At 40.6% G+C, this 15,494-nt stretch overlaps 2 protein-coding genes across 2 annotated transcripts; one reads left to right on the forward strand and one right to left on the reverse strand.

Annotated features, from left to right (window-relative positions):
* Positions 1-2,081: 2,081 nt before the first annotated feature.
* LOC139392629 (DNA damage-regulated autophagy modulator protein 1-like) lies at positions 2,082-9,761 on the forward strand. Its single transcript, XM_071140740.1, has 7 exons — positions 2,082-2,300; positions 3,808-3,875; positions 6,872-7,014; positions 7,094-7,271; positions 7,373-7,410; positions 9,088-9,180; positions 9,269-9,761. Exons 1-7 carry the CDS (start codon positions 2,164-2,166, stop codon positions 9,305-9,307), a joined length of 696 nt encoding a protein of 231 aa, XP_070996841.1. The 5' UTR covers positions 2,082-2,163; the 3' UTR covers positions 9,308-9,761.
* An 88-nt stretch (positions 9,762-9,849) lies between these two features.
* Positions 9,850-15,494, reverse strand: LOC139392630 (WASH complex subunit 3-like). Its single transcript, XM_071140741.1, has 6 exons — positions 15,289-15,494; positions 14,898-15,062; positions 14,612-14,758; positions 12,780-12,878; positions 12,626-12,690; positions 9,850-12,470 (listed from the first exon to the last, which is right to left on the reverse strand). Exons 1-6 carry the CDS (start codon positions 15,337-15,339, stop codon positions 12,374-12,376), a joined length of 624 nt encoding a protein of 207 aa, XP_070996842.1. The 5' UTR covers positions 15,340-15,494; the 3' UTR covers positions 9,850-12,373.

A 15,494-nucleotide genomic window follows, 5' to 3' on the forward strand; every position in this document is an offset into this window, starting at 1 on the left:
AGGGCGACAAATTCAAAACAATAGAAATCCCATAATTAAAATTCCTCAAACATACAAGTATTTCACACCATTTTAAATATACACTTCTCGTTAATCCCACCACAGTGTCCGATTTCAAATAGGCTTTACGGCGAAAGCACCACAAACGATTAGGTTAGGTCAGCACCTATTCACAGAAAAACACAGTAATTTTTCCAGCCAAAGGGAGGAGTCACAAAAATCAGAAATAGAGAGAATGATGACACTCATAGGACTTCATGTTACACAATACATGTATGTTTTGTTCGATAAAGTTCCTATTTATATAAAAAAATCTCAGTATACATTGGAGCGTTATGTTCAGTAGTTCCAAAACATCCGGTGATTTTGCAGAGAGCCACATCAATTTACAGAAATACTCATCATAAATGTTGATGAAAATACAAGTGTTATACATGGAACTTCAGATACACTTCTCCTTAATGTAACCGCTGTGTCAGATTTCAAAAAAGCTTTATGGAAAAAGCAAACCATGCAATAATCTGAGTACGGTGCTCAGAGACCAAAACAGCCAAACAGATATCCGCCATATTGTGCAGTCAACAGAAGTCAGAAATAACATTATAAATATTAACTTACCTTTGATGATCTTCATCAGAATGTACTCCCAGGAATCCCAGTTCTACAATAAATGTTTGTTTTGTTCGATAATGTCCATCATTTATGTCCAAATAGCTCCTTTTTTTAGCGCGTTCAGTTCACAAATCAAAATTCATGACGCTCGTTCACTAGGAGCAGACGAAAAGTCAAGAAGTTCCGTTACAGTCCGTAGAAACTTGTCAAACAATGTATAGAATCAATCTTTAGGATGTTTTTAACATAAATCTTCAATAATGTTCCAACCAGAGAATTCCTTTGTCTGTAGAATTTCAATGAAACAGAGCTCGCTCTCACGTGAACGAGTGTCACGAGCTCATTGCATTCTGGCAGACCTCTGACTCATTCGGCATCCCTTCACAGTAGAAGCATCAAACAAGGTTCTAAAGACTGCTGACATCTAGTGGAAGTCTTAGGAAATGCAACATGACCAATATCCCACTGTATCTTCAATAGGGAAGGAGTTGAAAAACGACCAACCTCAGATTTCCCACTTCTTGGTTGGATTTTTTCTCAGGTTTTAACCTGCCATATGAGTTCTGTTATACTCACAGACATCATTCAAACCGTTTTAGTAACTTCAGAGTGTTTAGCAAATGGGACATATATTAGCAACTGGGACTGAGTAGCAGGCAGTTTACTCTGGGCTCCTCTGGGCACCGTATTCATCCAAGCTACTCAATACTGCCCCCAGCCATAAGAAGTTAATGCAAAGCCTTATCAGAAATGTCCAACATGCTAACTGGTTGTAGTTACACACGTCGAAATTGCACAGTTGCTAGTTCCGACTAGGAGGTGAACATGGCATAAACACAGGCAGAAATCCTAGACAAAAAAAACCTGCTTCAGTCTGCTTTACACTGGGCAAGGAATTCACCTTTCAGCAAGACAAATCTATACTGGAGTTGCTTACCAGGAAGACAGTGAATGTTCCCGAGTGGCCAAATGACAGTTTTGACTTTAATCTGCTTGAAAATCTTTGGCAAGATTTAAACTGCTGTCTAGTCATGATTCCCAACACCTTGACAGAGCTTGAAGAATTTTGAAAACAAGGGGCAAAAATGTCACAATGCAGGTTTGCAAAGCTCTTTAGAGACTTACTCAATAAGACACAGCTGTAATCGCTGCCAAATGTATTTCTAACATGTATTGACTCAGGGGGTGAATAGTTATCGAATATATTTAATAGAATAGATATAATAGAAATATAATATGAGTGTTTTAATTTTCATTAATTACGTTTATTTTTTTTTAAATGTCTTCCAATTTAACATTACATAGTATTTTGTGTAGATCAATGAGAGAGAGAAAAAACTAACAATTCAATTCATTTCAATCCCACTGTGTAACGCAACAAACTGCGGGAAAAATAGAAGCGGGTGAACATTTATGATACCCACTCTGGTATGCACGGCTTAGTATTGTTTTCTGTCACATGCGGAAATGATCGGAAGACTTTCTATGTCTTTATCAATTGCACTCAAGGTCGGTCTGTCTGTGTTGTAACTTTTCCTTATTGTTGACAATATGTTTTGGTTCATGGACATGAAGGGAATGTGCTTTTTACCAGTTTTCTTGGTCATCTGGTCATCTAGCACGTTTATTGTCTCCTACATAATTGCATTGTTCGAGCATGATTTGGGTTTCATCTTACCCTATATAAGGTAAGTAAGAATTTAGAACAAGAAGATTATAGGCTATTATTTATCAGTTGCCTATTAGTTTTTATTTTCCACGAACTGCCTTTCTTTATCAAACCGTTAATAAGATTACACATGTAGTGGAGGGATAGGCCTTATCAATTACGTAGTACAATATAAAAATCGTGCACAAAGTAGCCTATACAAACGCAAAGCAAGTGAAATATATTCACAGCCTAGTTTCAACAGAATCTCATTTGTCAGGCATCAAGAGCGCTCAGCTCTCAACTGGGTACCAGTATATGCTAATCAATGCAACAATGGGTATGCAACCCAAGTAGGCTGGTCGACTTCGTTGTCTTGGTTGAATATTGACGATGCGCAATTCAATCATCATGCTTTGTTTGAATACACATATCTAAAGGCTTCCCAAAACACCTTCCCAGTTAAACATTGACCGCAAGGATTGCATCACAATGATTTGTCTCAATCGGCTGGGCATTTGTTAAGCAAACTCTGCCATCACATATCGGTCATTGTACAGTAGCCTACTGCTAGTTTATAAAGTTTCTTGCTAGGTGCGCAATGAATTGGGGGAACTCAGACCTCAAAAAGTCTCCTGATGTGGATTAACATTGTTGTGGACTTAGAACATCCCATTTGTTCTGTTTTTCTGTTAAATAGTGTGCTTTTGAGAGTGAAAACCTGAAAATCTGTAGGAAAATATATAGAAAACAGAATTGTTCCTTTCCTTCGCTGGGAGGGCCGTTTGGGAAATTTGGGGCAACATTACAGTATACCCACTTTTCCAGGCACCATAACACCACTGGTTACATACAATGTGATACAATTTCCCTTCATAATTACAGCTTTTGATGAGTGCTAATAAAAACATATTTCCATTACACACACTGATTTAAATAATAAAGAAGTCAAATCAAATGTTATGTGTCACATGCTTCGTAAACAAGAGATGTAGATTAACTGTATAAGTGAAACATGTATCACATTGTAGCCAGTGGTGTAGTGATGCCTAGAGAAATTGGTATATGGTGTATAGCCTCCACTACACCACCGACTGTAGCGACAAAAATAAATCAGTTTGGTTTTCCCCAGTTCAGACCAATACTTGGCTGCCACCCACAGTCATTGGCTGCTACCCAGGTCCTAGCGCCTAGAACCCTAGAGGGCGTAGTTCTTCCTGATGTCGTATGACAACACAATCTTGTGCCTGTTGGGCTACCCAGGTCCCAGCTGTGTAGCCAACTGCGTAGAGGCCTGTGAACTACTTACTAGCCAGTGTGTTTCCTTACTTGACTTTTAAAGGGGACAAGCTCTTACACTAAAAAGGCATTGTCAACATGTTCACAATTTCACAGTATTATTCCAACCTCATAGTATGGAAATATAAAGCACAGAAAAAAAATCAAGTTTTGGACTGCACTGGGCCTTAAACATATCAACAGTTTTAAAATGCCCTCTAGACACTGCAGAATTACACCCATTAAACCTGAACTCTTCTTTTCTTTAGTGAAATTGGGGCTGAACCCCCAGAGAGTTGTATCTTTGGCTTGATGACGGTCATCACTGCATGTGCAGGTGAGCACAGAAAGACACTAAACCCATGAAAGGCCTTTTGTTTTTGTCTGAGCAACCTCATGGGTTTTTCCAGTTCAGCAACTATGCCGAACGCTTTAGTAACACTTCACATTTTTTTGAAAATGAAAGTAGAAATGCATGTTAACAAAAGGCTGGGATCAATGGAATAATATCATTTTACTGAGTATTACATATAAGTTCCCTGTTTTAAAGTGCAAATTAAATAAATACATAAATATTGTATGTTTACATTGCCCTACAGTAACCTGTGAGCGAATACTGTCTAAATGTGACATTTTAAAATAAAAACATTCACTCCATGTGCCATACCAAATCCTCTACAGCACATATGTCAGAGTCAAGGCCCGCGGGCCACATCCGGCCCGCAAGAAGGTTTTTTACGGCCCCTGGGATGATCTTGATTTATTATTAGAACCGGCCCGCAGCAAGCCAGCAGCCCGCAGATCTTTTACACGCACCAATACTACATTTCCCACAATGCAAAGGTGACGCACCGAGCAGTAGGCTGCTTCATTTCAATATTTATTGGCACAGCAGTCGTCAGCATCACAGTAAAATTAACTTTCAGATACCCATCAAAAATGGCAAAATGGAAGGTGGATACTGAGAACCGGGGGTTTCAAACAAGGTGGGAGTCGGAGTATATGTTCACGAAGGTAGCTGGAAAACCTGTGTGTCTTCTGTGTGGAGAAAGTGTGGCGGTACTGAAAGAGTATAATCTGAGACGACATTATGAAACGAAACACGCGGACAAAAACAAGAATATGGACATGGAACAAAGGCTACAAAAGGCAGAGGAATTAAAACGAGGCCTCAAATCTCGACAGGCTCTGTTCAAAAAAGCCAAATCACAAGGCCAGGCTGCTGTCAAGGCCAGTTTTATTTTGGCAGAAGAGATCGCTAAATCAGCCCGGCCATTTACGGAGGGGGATTTCATCAAAAACTGCATGATTAAAGTTTGTGACGAAGTTTGCCCAGAAAAAAGGCAACTCTTTTTAAATGTGAGTCTGAGCAGAAACACCATTGCCGAGAGAGTAGACCAGTTGTCCATCAATCTAAAAGAGCAGCTTGTGAAAAAGGGAAAAGATTTTATTGCATATTCCTTGGCTGTGGATGAGAGCACCGACATTTCTGACATTGCCCAGTTGTCAATTTTCATCCGCGGAGTGGACTCCAACCTAAGCGTGACAGAGGAGTTTTTGGCTTTACGTCCTATGCATGGCACAACTACGGGGCATGATTTGTATGAAGAGGTGTCAAGATGTGTAAATGAGATGGAGCTGGAAAAACTCGTGGGTTTGACAACCGACGGAGCACCTGCGATGTGTGGACACAGGAGCGGACTGGTGGCGAAGATACGGGAAAAGATGCAAGAGGAAAACGCGACAGGTGAGCTGACAGCTTATCATTGTATCATACACCAGGAAGCGTTGTGCGGTAAAGCCTTGAAAATGGAGCATGTAATGAGCATCATCACGCGCACAGTTAACTTTATCAGAGCCAAAGGTTTGAATCACCGCCAGTTCAAGGCATTTCTGACGGAGTTAGAAACGGAGCATGGTGATTTGCCTTATCACACAGAGGTGCGATGGCTAAGCCAGGGAAAGGTGCTTCAAAGATGTTTCGAGCTTCGTGAGGAGATTTGTCTGTTCTTGGACAGCAAAGGGAAAGACACAACACAACTCCGAGACGAAATGTTTCTGTGTGAAATGGCTTTTCTGTGTGACATTACGAGTCATCTGAATGCAATAAACTTGCAGCTGCAGGGTCGGGATCGTGTCATCTCTGATATGTACAGTACAGTGAAGGCATTTAAAACCAAACTGACTCTGTGGGAGACGCAGATGCGGAAAGAAAATTTGAGCCACTTTCCCAGCTGCCAGACCATGAAAGAGAAGCTCTCTACCAGTGCGTTCCCGAGCACACAGTTGGCTGATAAAATAGGTATGCTTGCCGCTGACTTTCGACGCCGATTTGCTGACTTTGAAGCACAAAAAAGCAGGTTGGAACTGCTCGGTAACCCATTTGCTGTTGACGTGGAAAGCTCACCACCAAACCTCCAAATGGAGTTGATTGACCTCCAATGCAATGATGCACTGAGGGCAAAATATGCGGCAGTGGGTGCTGCGGAGTTCGCCCGTTTCCTCCCCGGCACAATGCCCCAGCTGCGCATCCAGGCTGCTCAAACGTTGTCTATGTTTGGCAGCACATACCTGTGTGAACAACTGTTTTCTTTGATGAACCTGAACAAAACATCACACAGAAGTCGACTTACTGCTGAACACCTCCACTCAATTCTGAGGATTTCTTCAGCTCAGAGCCTTACCCCGAACATTGATGAACTTGTGGAAAAGATGGGACACCACCAAGTATCACCCTCAACCTCAAACAAGTGAACATTACTGTGCAATCACATATTTAGAGTTTTTACTCAGTTCAAGTTTAAAAGTTAAAATTTAATATTTGTTTTCACTGCATGTTACTTCTCCTTAAACAAAGTGTTGTTTTTGATTAATAGATTTTTGCACTTTATTTTTTTGTATTTCAATCCAATTATATTTTAAAAATATTTCAGTTGAGTGGATGATAGAAAATTGCTATTATTGTTTTTTCTTTGAAGTAAATTTAGCCCACTTTTGCTAAAATAGAAAATATAGTCTACTGATGGTACCTTGAATACCGGTTTCTTTCATTTAATGTTCATGTTATGGGGATATTTATATAAAGGAAATTTGTCTTTTGTGTCTGTTGAAAATTAAAGATTACTGACAGAGCCATAAGAAAATATTGCTTTATTTATCTGATCATATTGTAATATATTTGTTAGGTTTTCAGTAGGTTCAATTAGGTTCACTAGACTATATGCGTCATTTAAAAATTTTTCAATGAACATTCGAACAGTCCGGCCCTCGTCTTGTAGCTGATTTTTTTATTTGGCCCTCCGTCCATTTGACTTTGACACCCCTGCTCTACAGGTATGGCCACCATGTATGCCAGATACAAGTTTGTGGAGAAGCTCAATGAGACAGCAGGTGGTGTGCCCCCAGCACTGAACCAGGCTGCTTTCTGGATTGGAATGCTTTCTTGTTTGGGGATGTGTTTTGTCGCTACTTTCCAGGTAGGTTGTCGCCTCTTAAGTGAGAAGATGGAGTGTCATATTCAATACATGATCTCTCTGGTGTGTTATTTTACCCCAGGAAACAACAATTATTCAAGTTCATGATGCAGGTGCAATACTCTTCTTCGTTTCTGGTGTGTTGTACACCATCCTCCAGTCCATTATATCCTATAAGGCCTTCCCCTATGGATGTTCGTTGGCCTTGTGTCGTGTGCGCACAGGAATGGCAGCCATGGCCTTCCTGGCAGTCCCCCCCAGTATCCTTGAAAACAATAGTAATCCATTGTGTCTAAATTATTTTAATGAATGAATGATCATTGTTTTATCAAATAAAAGGTCTCCTTCATTTTTCAACCAGCTATTATCTGTGCCTTACTGCATAGAACTGAAGACAAGGTACGGTATGAGCACATCTTTACCAAGAACACAACTCACACAAACAACAAAGATGGACAACATTCTGGATCCATATACAGTTAAAGTCGGAAGTTTACATACAATTAGGTTGGAGTCATTTAAACTCGTTTTTCAACCACTCCAACCACACAAGTAATTTGTCCAACAATTGTTTCCAGACAGATTATTTCACTTAAAATTCACTGTATCACAATTCCAGTTTGTCAGACGTTTACATAGACTAAGTAGACTGCATTTAAACAGCTTGGAAAATTCCAGAAAATGATGTCATGGCTTTAGAAGCTTCTGATAGGCTAATTGACATCATTTGAGTAAATTGGAGGTGTACCTGTGGATTTATTTCAAGGCCGACCTTCAAACTCAGTGCCTCTTTCCTTGATGGGAAAATCAAAAGACCTCAGAAGAAAAATTGTAGACCTCCACAAGTCTGGTTCATCCTTGGGAGCAATTTCCAAATGCCTGAAGGTACCACGTTCATCTGTACAAACAATAGTACGCAAGTATAAACACCATGGGACCACGCAGCCGTCATACCGCTCAGGAAGGAGATGTGTTCTATCTCCTAGAGATGAACGTGCTTTGGTGCAAAAACTGCAAATCAATCCCAGAACAACAGCAAATGACCTTGTCAAGATGCTGGAGGAATTGGGTACAAAAGTATCTATATCCACAGTAAAACGAGTCCTATACGACATAACCTGAAAGGCCGGTCAGCAAGGAAGAAGGCACTGCTCCAAAACCGCCATAAATAGCCAGACTACGGTTTGCAACTGCACATGGGGACAAAGATCATACTTTTTGAGGACAAAGATTGTACTTTTTGGAGAAATATCCTCTGGTCTGATGAAACAAAAATAGAACTGTTTGGCCATATTGACCATCATTATGTTTGGAGGAAAAAGGGGGAGAAGCACGGGGGTGGCAGCATCATGTTGTGGGGGTGCTTTGCTGCAGGAGGGACTGGTGCACTTCACAAAAGAGATGGCATCATGAGGACAATTATGTGGATATATTGAAGCAACATCTCAAGACATCAGTAAGGAAGTTAAAGCTTGGTCGCAGATGGGTCTTCCAAATGGACAATGGCCCCAAGCACACTTCCAAAGTTGTGGCAAAATGGCTTAAGGACAACAAAGTCAAGGTATTGGAGTGGCCATCACAAAGCCCTGACCTCAATCCCATAGAACATTTGTGGGCAGAAATGAAAAAGCACGTGTGAGCAAGGAGGCCTACAAACCTGACTCAAGTTACACCAGCTCTGTCAGGAGGAATGGGACAAAATTCACCCAACTTATTGTGGGAAGCTTGTGGAAGGCTACCCGAAACGTTGACCCAAGTTAAACAATTTAAATGGAAATGCTACCAAATACTAATTGAGCGTATGTAAACGTCTGACCCACTGGGAATGTGCTGAAAGAAATAAAAGCTGAAATAAATAATTCTCTCTACTATTATTCTGACATTTCACATTCTTAAAATAAAGTGGTGATCCTAACTAGGATTAAATGTCAGGAATTGTGAAAAACTGAGTTTAAATGTATTTGGCATACACCCCTAAGGTGTATGTAAACTTCCGACTTCAACTGTAGGCTTCATAGGCCAGAGAAGCTATACGTGACAATATCAGTCTCTATCCGACCCTTCCTGTCATTACAGGACAATGTGTTCCATCTGGTGAGTGCTGTGAGTGAGTGGATCGTGGTCTTCAGCTTCATCTTCTTCTTCTTCACCTACATCCATGACTTTAAAGTGAGTTTTCTGTCATTGTGGTGGGAATGATTGTCCTTTTCTTCTCCTTTATGAGTTATTCCTCTTTGTCTTGTTTTTTTTTTTACAGAAGTTTACTCTGAAGCTGAGAACAGAGTTTGTTTCCTGACGAAGCAGAGATGTTCCATCGGGTTTACGTCCGGGCTCTGGCTGGGCCACTCAAGGACATTCAGAGGCTTGTCCCGAAGCCACTCCTGCATTGTCTTGTCTGTGTGCTTAGGGTCGTTGTCCTGTTCGAAGGTGAACCTTCACCCCAGTCTGCGATTCTGAGTGCTCTGGAGCAGGTTTTTATCAAGGATTTCTATGTATCTTTCCCTAGATCCTGACTAGTCTCTCAGTCCCTGCCACTGAAAAACATCCCCACAGCATGATGCTGCTACCACCATGCTTCATTGTATTCCTCCAAACGAGATTCTTGGCATTCAGCCCAAATAGTTCAATGTTTGTTTCTTCTGACCAGAGAATCTTGTTTCTCATTATCTGAGAGTCCTTTAGCTGCCTTTGGGCAAACTCCAAGCAGTCTGCCTTTTTCTGAGGAGTGGCTTCTATCTGGCCACTCTACCATAAAGGCTTGATTTGTGGAGTGCTGCAGAAATGGTTGTCATTCTGGAAGGTTTTCCCATCTCCAAAGAGGAACTCTGGAGCTCTGACAGAGTAACCATCAAGTTTTTGGTTACCTTCCTGGCCAAGGCCCTTCTCCCCCGATTGCTCAGTTTGGCCGGGTGGCCAGCTCTAGGAAGAGTCTTGGTGGTTCCAAACTTCTTCCATTTAAGAATGATGGTGGCCACTGTTTTCTTGGGGACCTTCAATGCTGCAGAAATGTTTTGGTACCCTTCCCCAGGTCTGTGCTTCAACACAAACCTGTCTCAGAGCTCTACAGACAATTGCTTTGACCTCATGACTTGGTTTTTGCTCTGACATTCACTGTCAACTGTAGGACCTTATATAGACAGGTGTGTGCCTTTCCAAATCATATCCAATCAATTGAATTTACCACAGGTGGAATCCAATCGAGTTCTAAAAACATCTCAAAGACGATCAATGGAAACAGGATCCACCTGAGCTCAACTTCAAGTCTCATAACAAAGGATCTGAATACTTATTTAAGTAAGGTATTTAAAAAAAAATGTGTTTTTGCTTTGTCATTATGGGGTATTATGTGTAGATTGATGAGGAAAACATCAATTTTAGAATAAGGCTGTAACGTAACAAAATGTTGAAAAAAGGGAAGAGTGAATACTTTCCAAATGAACTGTATGAGATTATCTGAATGATTACTTGATTAATACTGTATCCATTGCAACATAACCTAAGTCTTAACAGTTAACCACAAAACAAAACACATCCTGTGAACAGCAATTCTAGAATTTGTTGGGTTAATGAAAGACTCATCCAGGTGGTACAAAGGTCAGTATTGAACAAGAAAATCACAAGATCAAGTTAAGAAAATGAATTTCACACATCACTAGTTTATGGATAGAGGCTGTGTGTACATTTATCTACTCCAAGGTTCATTGTTTTATATTAGAATGTAAATATTTTTCTAGTTAGGTATTTTTCTCAAGAAGAACTCATGTTTCTCAGAGTATTGAGGCATATCTATGGTATACCATTGTAATAAAGTAACTCAGAATACATACAGGGCTACTGTGTGTGTGAAGTATTTCTATGTTCCCAACAACAAAAAAACAGTGTTTGAATAAAATTATGTCCACATATCTTTAGGTAAAATGTGGTCTTTATTTTTACAGCTAAACTGCATAAACACTTAGACCTCAATGCTGCTTGCCTTGCGCTTATGAACAACGTGCTTTCCAATCTTCTAACGCCTCTCCATCTACCCACTTTCTTAATCAATTGAGAAAAATATCCATCATTGCAGTGTTCTACCCAGAGACAACTACAAACAATGTGAAGATGAATTGGATCTCTGAGCATTTGTTTGGATAAGAGATGTTGTATAAAACTCTCTTGACTTAAAGGTATAATGCAGTGTGAATCAAGGACCTGAAAGGCTTGCTAACATGGTTAGTCACACTTGGTTAAATCTGGGATTAAGATGCATCATTTTAGAAGATTGAGGTGAATTCACATTAAGTACTACTGTTAATTTGGCCTTACACAGTACCATTGCAATTGACACATTGCTCACAAGTAGTGGTGTTCTTTCCATTATATATTTACCCAAAAGTGCAATTTTCTTAATTTGTCCTTCACTGTTCACTCCAGGAACATTTACATTTCAACAGCTTAATGTCTCAATTAAAAACTAATAAATCGGCCAGAGAACAGTCCTCAACATTTCTGCTTGACATCCTTCATACAGCAGTTGTAGTATAAAATAGTACCCATCAAATGTTTTCACAAACATTATTATGGACATGAGATACAACTTATCACCCTCTCACAAGTGTAACATGAAGACATCACTGTCAAAATAATAAAACAAATGTGACTAAAGCACAATTACATTTTTGTATTTTAGCAGACACTCTTATCCAGAGCGACTTACAGGAGCAATAAGTGCTTTGCTCAAGGGCACAGACAGATGTTTCATCTATTTGGCTCTGGGATTCCAACCAGCAACATTCCGGTTACTGGCCCAATGCCCTTAACCGCTAGACTACCTGCCGCCCCACAATCTCTTTCAAAGGCATTGGAATGTTCACATGATACTGACACGGGGCAGAGGCATGTTTGCCCAGTGCAATCTTAAGAAAATAATGGTCAATTATTAATCGATTATCTGGTTAGTACTGTCCATGGTTGTCATTCAATCGGTTTTACTGCTAAACTATGTAAATAAAGACACACCATGTCCATGACCAATCAAATGTTTCAGGAGAAGAAATGGAAACAAAAATATAACATTCACAAGATCAGTGGCTGACCTGGACATAGACATTATCAGCTCTTTCTCGTTGACATTCACTCAATCTACAATGCCATTTCAGCTACTTAACAATCTGCCTGTTTTTGTAAGTCCCATGCATCCCTGCAGATCCCTTCCACAGAAGTGGGACTTTCTGTCTGGTAGCACTGTAGTTCTGCCTGTCAAGCACACACTGGCATCTAGTCCTTCTGTGCCCCTGCAGCAGCACAGTGGAAAAGGCCTGGAGCACAGATGACAGGGAAGGAAGTTCCCTATAGGCAGCTTCATGGCTAAGGCAGCAGATCAATCGCTGAAAGATGACTCACTGCCGTCGTCGCTGTCATCATCGTGATCCAGTGTTTTCTTTTTGACGGCATCAGGCACAGGTGCATCTGGTGTGCTGCATACAGAAACATGTAGCAATCACCATTGTTACTTAAAATAAATGTAGAACCACCATTTTATGACATTCAGATGTGGGTGTGAAACAAAACGTATTGGATTACGAGGTATGAGAATACAGATATTACTAAGACGTAATGTAAGCACACTCACTCAAGCAGTTTGGGATCCAAACCTTCCTGGACCATTTTATTCTTTATCGCCATAACTGGAACACCCTGTTTTTGAATAGTTTTCTAAATGACAGATTTCATTGAACAGATTTCACATTTCTACAGAATATGACAATGTATAGAGAGAGACCTACCACTTGCACCATCTTGAGATATCTGGCATAGCGTGGGTCCTTGGCCACAGTCATCCAACTGTCTCCTGCTGCTCTTGGTTCTGTTATGTTTGGAGACGCCTACAATAGAGTCAATACTGCAATTCAGTATTTCCATCATGCACAAATACACCAAGTCTTTACGTTATTGTTGCATCAAAATGGATATGTTGAAATCCCAGGAGGTTGGTGGCACCTTAATTGGGGAGGACTGGCTCGTGGTAATAGCTGGAGCGGAATCAGTGGAATGGTATCAAATACATCAAACATGGTTTCTAAGTGTTTGATGCCGTTAAATTCGCTCCGTTCCGGCCATTGTTATGAGCCGTCCTCCCCTCAGCAGCCTCCACTGATTTAAATATATGTAGTTGTGTGCATAAGCCAACTACACAATTACTGTGTGTGGTGCCATCAGAAAGTATTCATCCCCCATGACTTATACAATTTTTTTCTCACCCGTCTACACACACTACTCCACAATGACAAAGTGAAAACATGTTTAGACATTTTTGCAAATATATGGAAAATTAAATACAGAAATATCCCATTTACATATGTATTCACCCGAGTTAATACTTTGTGAAAGCACCTTTGGCAGCAATTACAGGTGTGAGTTGTCTTCAATGTCTGTCAGCTTTGCACTTATGGATTTGAGGATTTTCTCCCTTGCAGATTTTCTCAAGCTCTGTTAAGTTAGATAGGGAACAGCAATCTTCAAGTCTTTCCACAGATTTAATGGTATTCAAGTCTGGTCTATGGCTGGGCCACTCAAGCACTTTTGACTGTATGCTTTGGGTCATTGCCCTATTGGAACATAAATCGTTGCCCCAGTCTAAGGTAGTTTGCAGGTTCTCATCAAGGATTTGCCTGTATTTGGCTCCATTCATTATTCCCTCTATCCTAACCAGTCTCCCTGCCACTGAAAAGCATCCCCATAGCATGATGCTGCCACCACCATGCTTCACAGTAGGGATGGTGTTAGACGGGTGATGAGCTGTGCCAGGTTCTCTCCCGGCATAGCGCTTTGTATTCAGGCCAAATAGTTATATTTTTGTCTCAGATCACAGAATCTTTTGTCTTATGAGCTCAGTCTTTCATGTGCCTTTTTGCAAACTCCAGGCGTGCAGTCATGTGCCTTTTTCTCAGGAGTGGCTTCCGTCTGGTCCCTCTCCCATAAAGCCCAGATTGGTGAAGTGCTTTAGAGACTGTTGTCCTTCTGACAAGTTCTCCCATCTCAGCCAAGGAACTATGTAGTTCTGTCAGAGTGGGCATTTGGGTCTTGTGACCTCCCTGGCAGAGTCTGGGTACTTCCATATTTTTTTCAATTTCCAAATTTTGGAGACCACTGTACTCTTGAAAACTTTCAACACTAGTTTATACCCTTCCCCAGATATATGCCTCATCACAATTATATCTTGGAGATATATGGACTTCATGGTATAGTTCCTGCTCTGACATGCACTGTCAAATGTTGGACCTTATATAGACAGGTGTTTTTTTATAAATCATGTCCAAACAATTGAATTGGCCACAGTTGTAGTGACATCTCAAGGATTGGATGCACCTGAGCTCAATTTGGAGTGTCATAGCAAAAGGGTGAGAATACTTATGTAAATGAGACATTTCTATATTTCATTTCCAATAAATTAGCAAACATTTCTAAAAACATGTTTTCACTTTGTCATTATGGGGTATTGTGTATAGATGCAGGAGAACAAATATTTAATCCATTTCAAAATCAAGGGTATGAGTACTTTCTGAAGGCAGTGTGGTGTGTGTGTGTGTGTGTGTGTGTGTGGGGGGGGGGGCGTTACCTCAGGAGGTGGCAATGGCACAGCCACAGCTATAGGGGTCTGTGGTTGACTTGGGACCACAACTACGACTGGACCATTAACCTCTGTAGCTGGCCGCTGACCAACACCCTCCACCCTGACATCCTCCAAACCAGGAATAGAGGAGAGCTATATAGAACAAAATCAGGACGCACTGACATTATCGTATTGGTATGCCCAGAGCAGCAAAGCACATAACAGTAGAACAACATCAATACTAAAGTCATAGTATTGTATACAAAACACATACAGAAGCTGGGTTACCTACCTTTGCTTCCAAAATGCTGAGGGTAGTTTCAATCTGCTGTATCCGAAGAGATATGCATGCAAGTTTCTCTTCGCAAACTGTCGAAAAACGATTGAGAAAGCGGACAGTGTGCACTATGAACTGGTTGAGATAGGCAACGACTCTCCTCTGTTGTATGGCTGGGACCTGTGACCATATCATTCAGTATCATGGGAAAAATACAATGTTTATTTACTTACAGAGTTGGGGAGTTCAAAAACATTTACTACACATACTCGTTAGATACAACATTTACTTGATTACATTATTTGGCTGAGAGTCATTCAGCTTGTTTACAAAACAAGCTGACGCTATCATGGCTAATTTAGCTACAGTAGCCACCAAGATAACTTTGGCTACGGAAAACACTCACCTTGGTCAGATCTATTCCTGATCCCACAATCGGTAAACCGTCCTCGTCCATGTTTTTATCGTTTTGGCAAACTATCGATTAACTCGCTATTACTTTGTTTAATAGTAATATCTTACTGAAAATCTGCAAAAGCGAGATCGACATTTTATTACGCCTCATGTGACTTCACTGTGACCCAAGTCTGACGTCACTATTCTTCTGCTCTT

This window comes from Oncorhynchus clarkii, chromosome 33 (genome assembly GCF_045791955.1).
Source record: "Oncorhynchus clarkii lewisi isolate Uvic-CL-2024 chromosome 33, UVic_Ocla_1.0, whole genome shotgun sequence".
In the NCBI taxonomy this organism is placed as follows: Eukaryota; Metazoa; Chordata; class Actinopteri; order Salmoniformes; family Salmonidae; genus Oncorhynchus; species Oncorhynchus clarkii.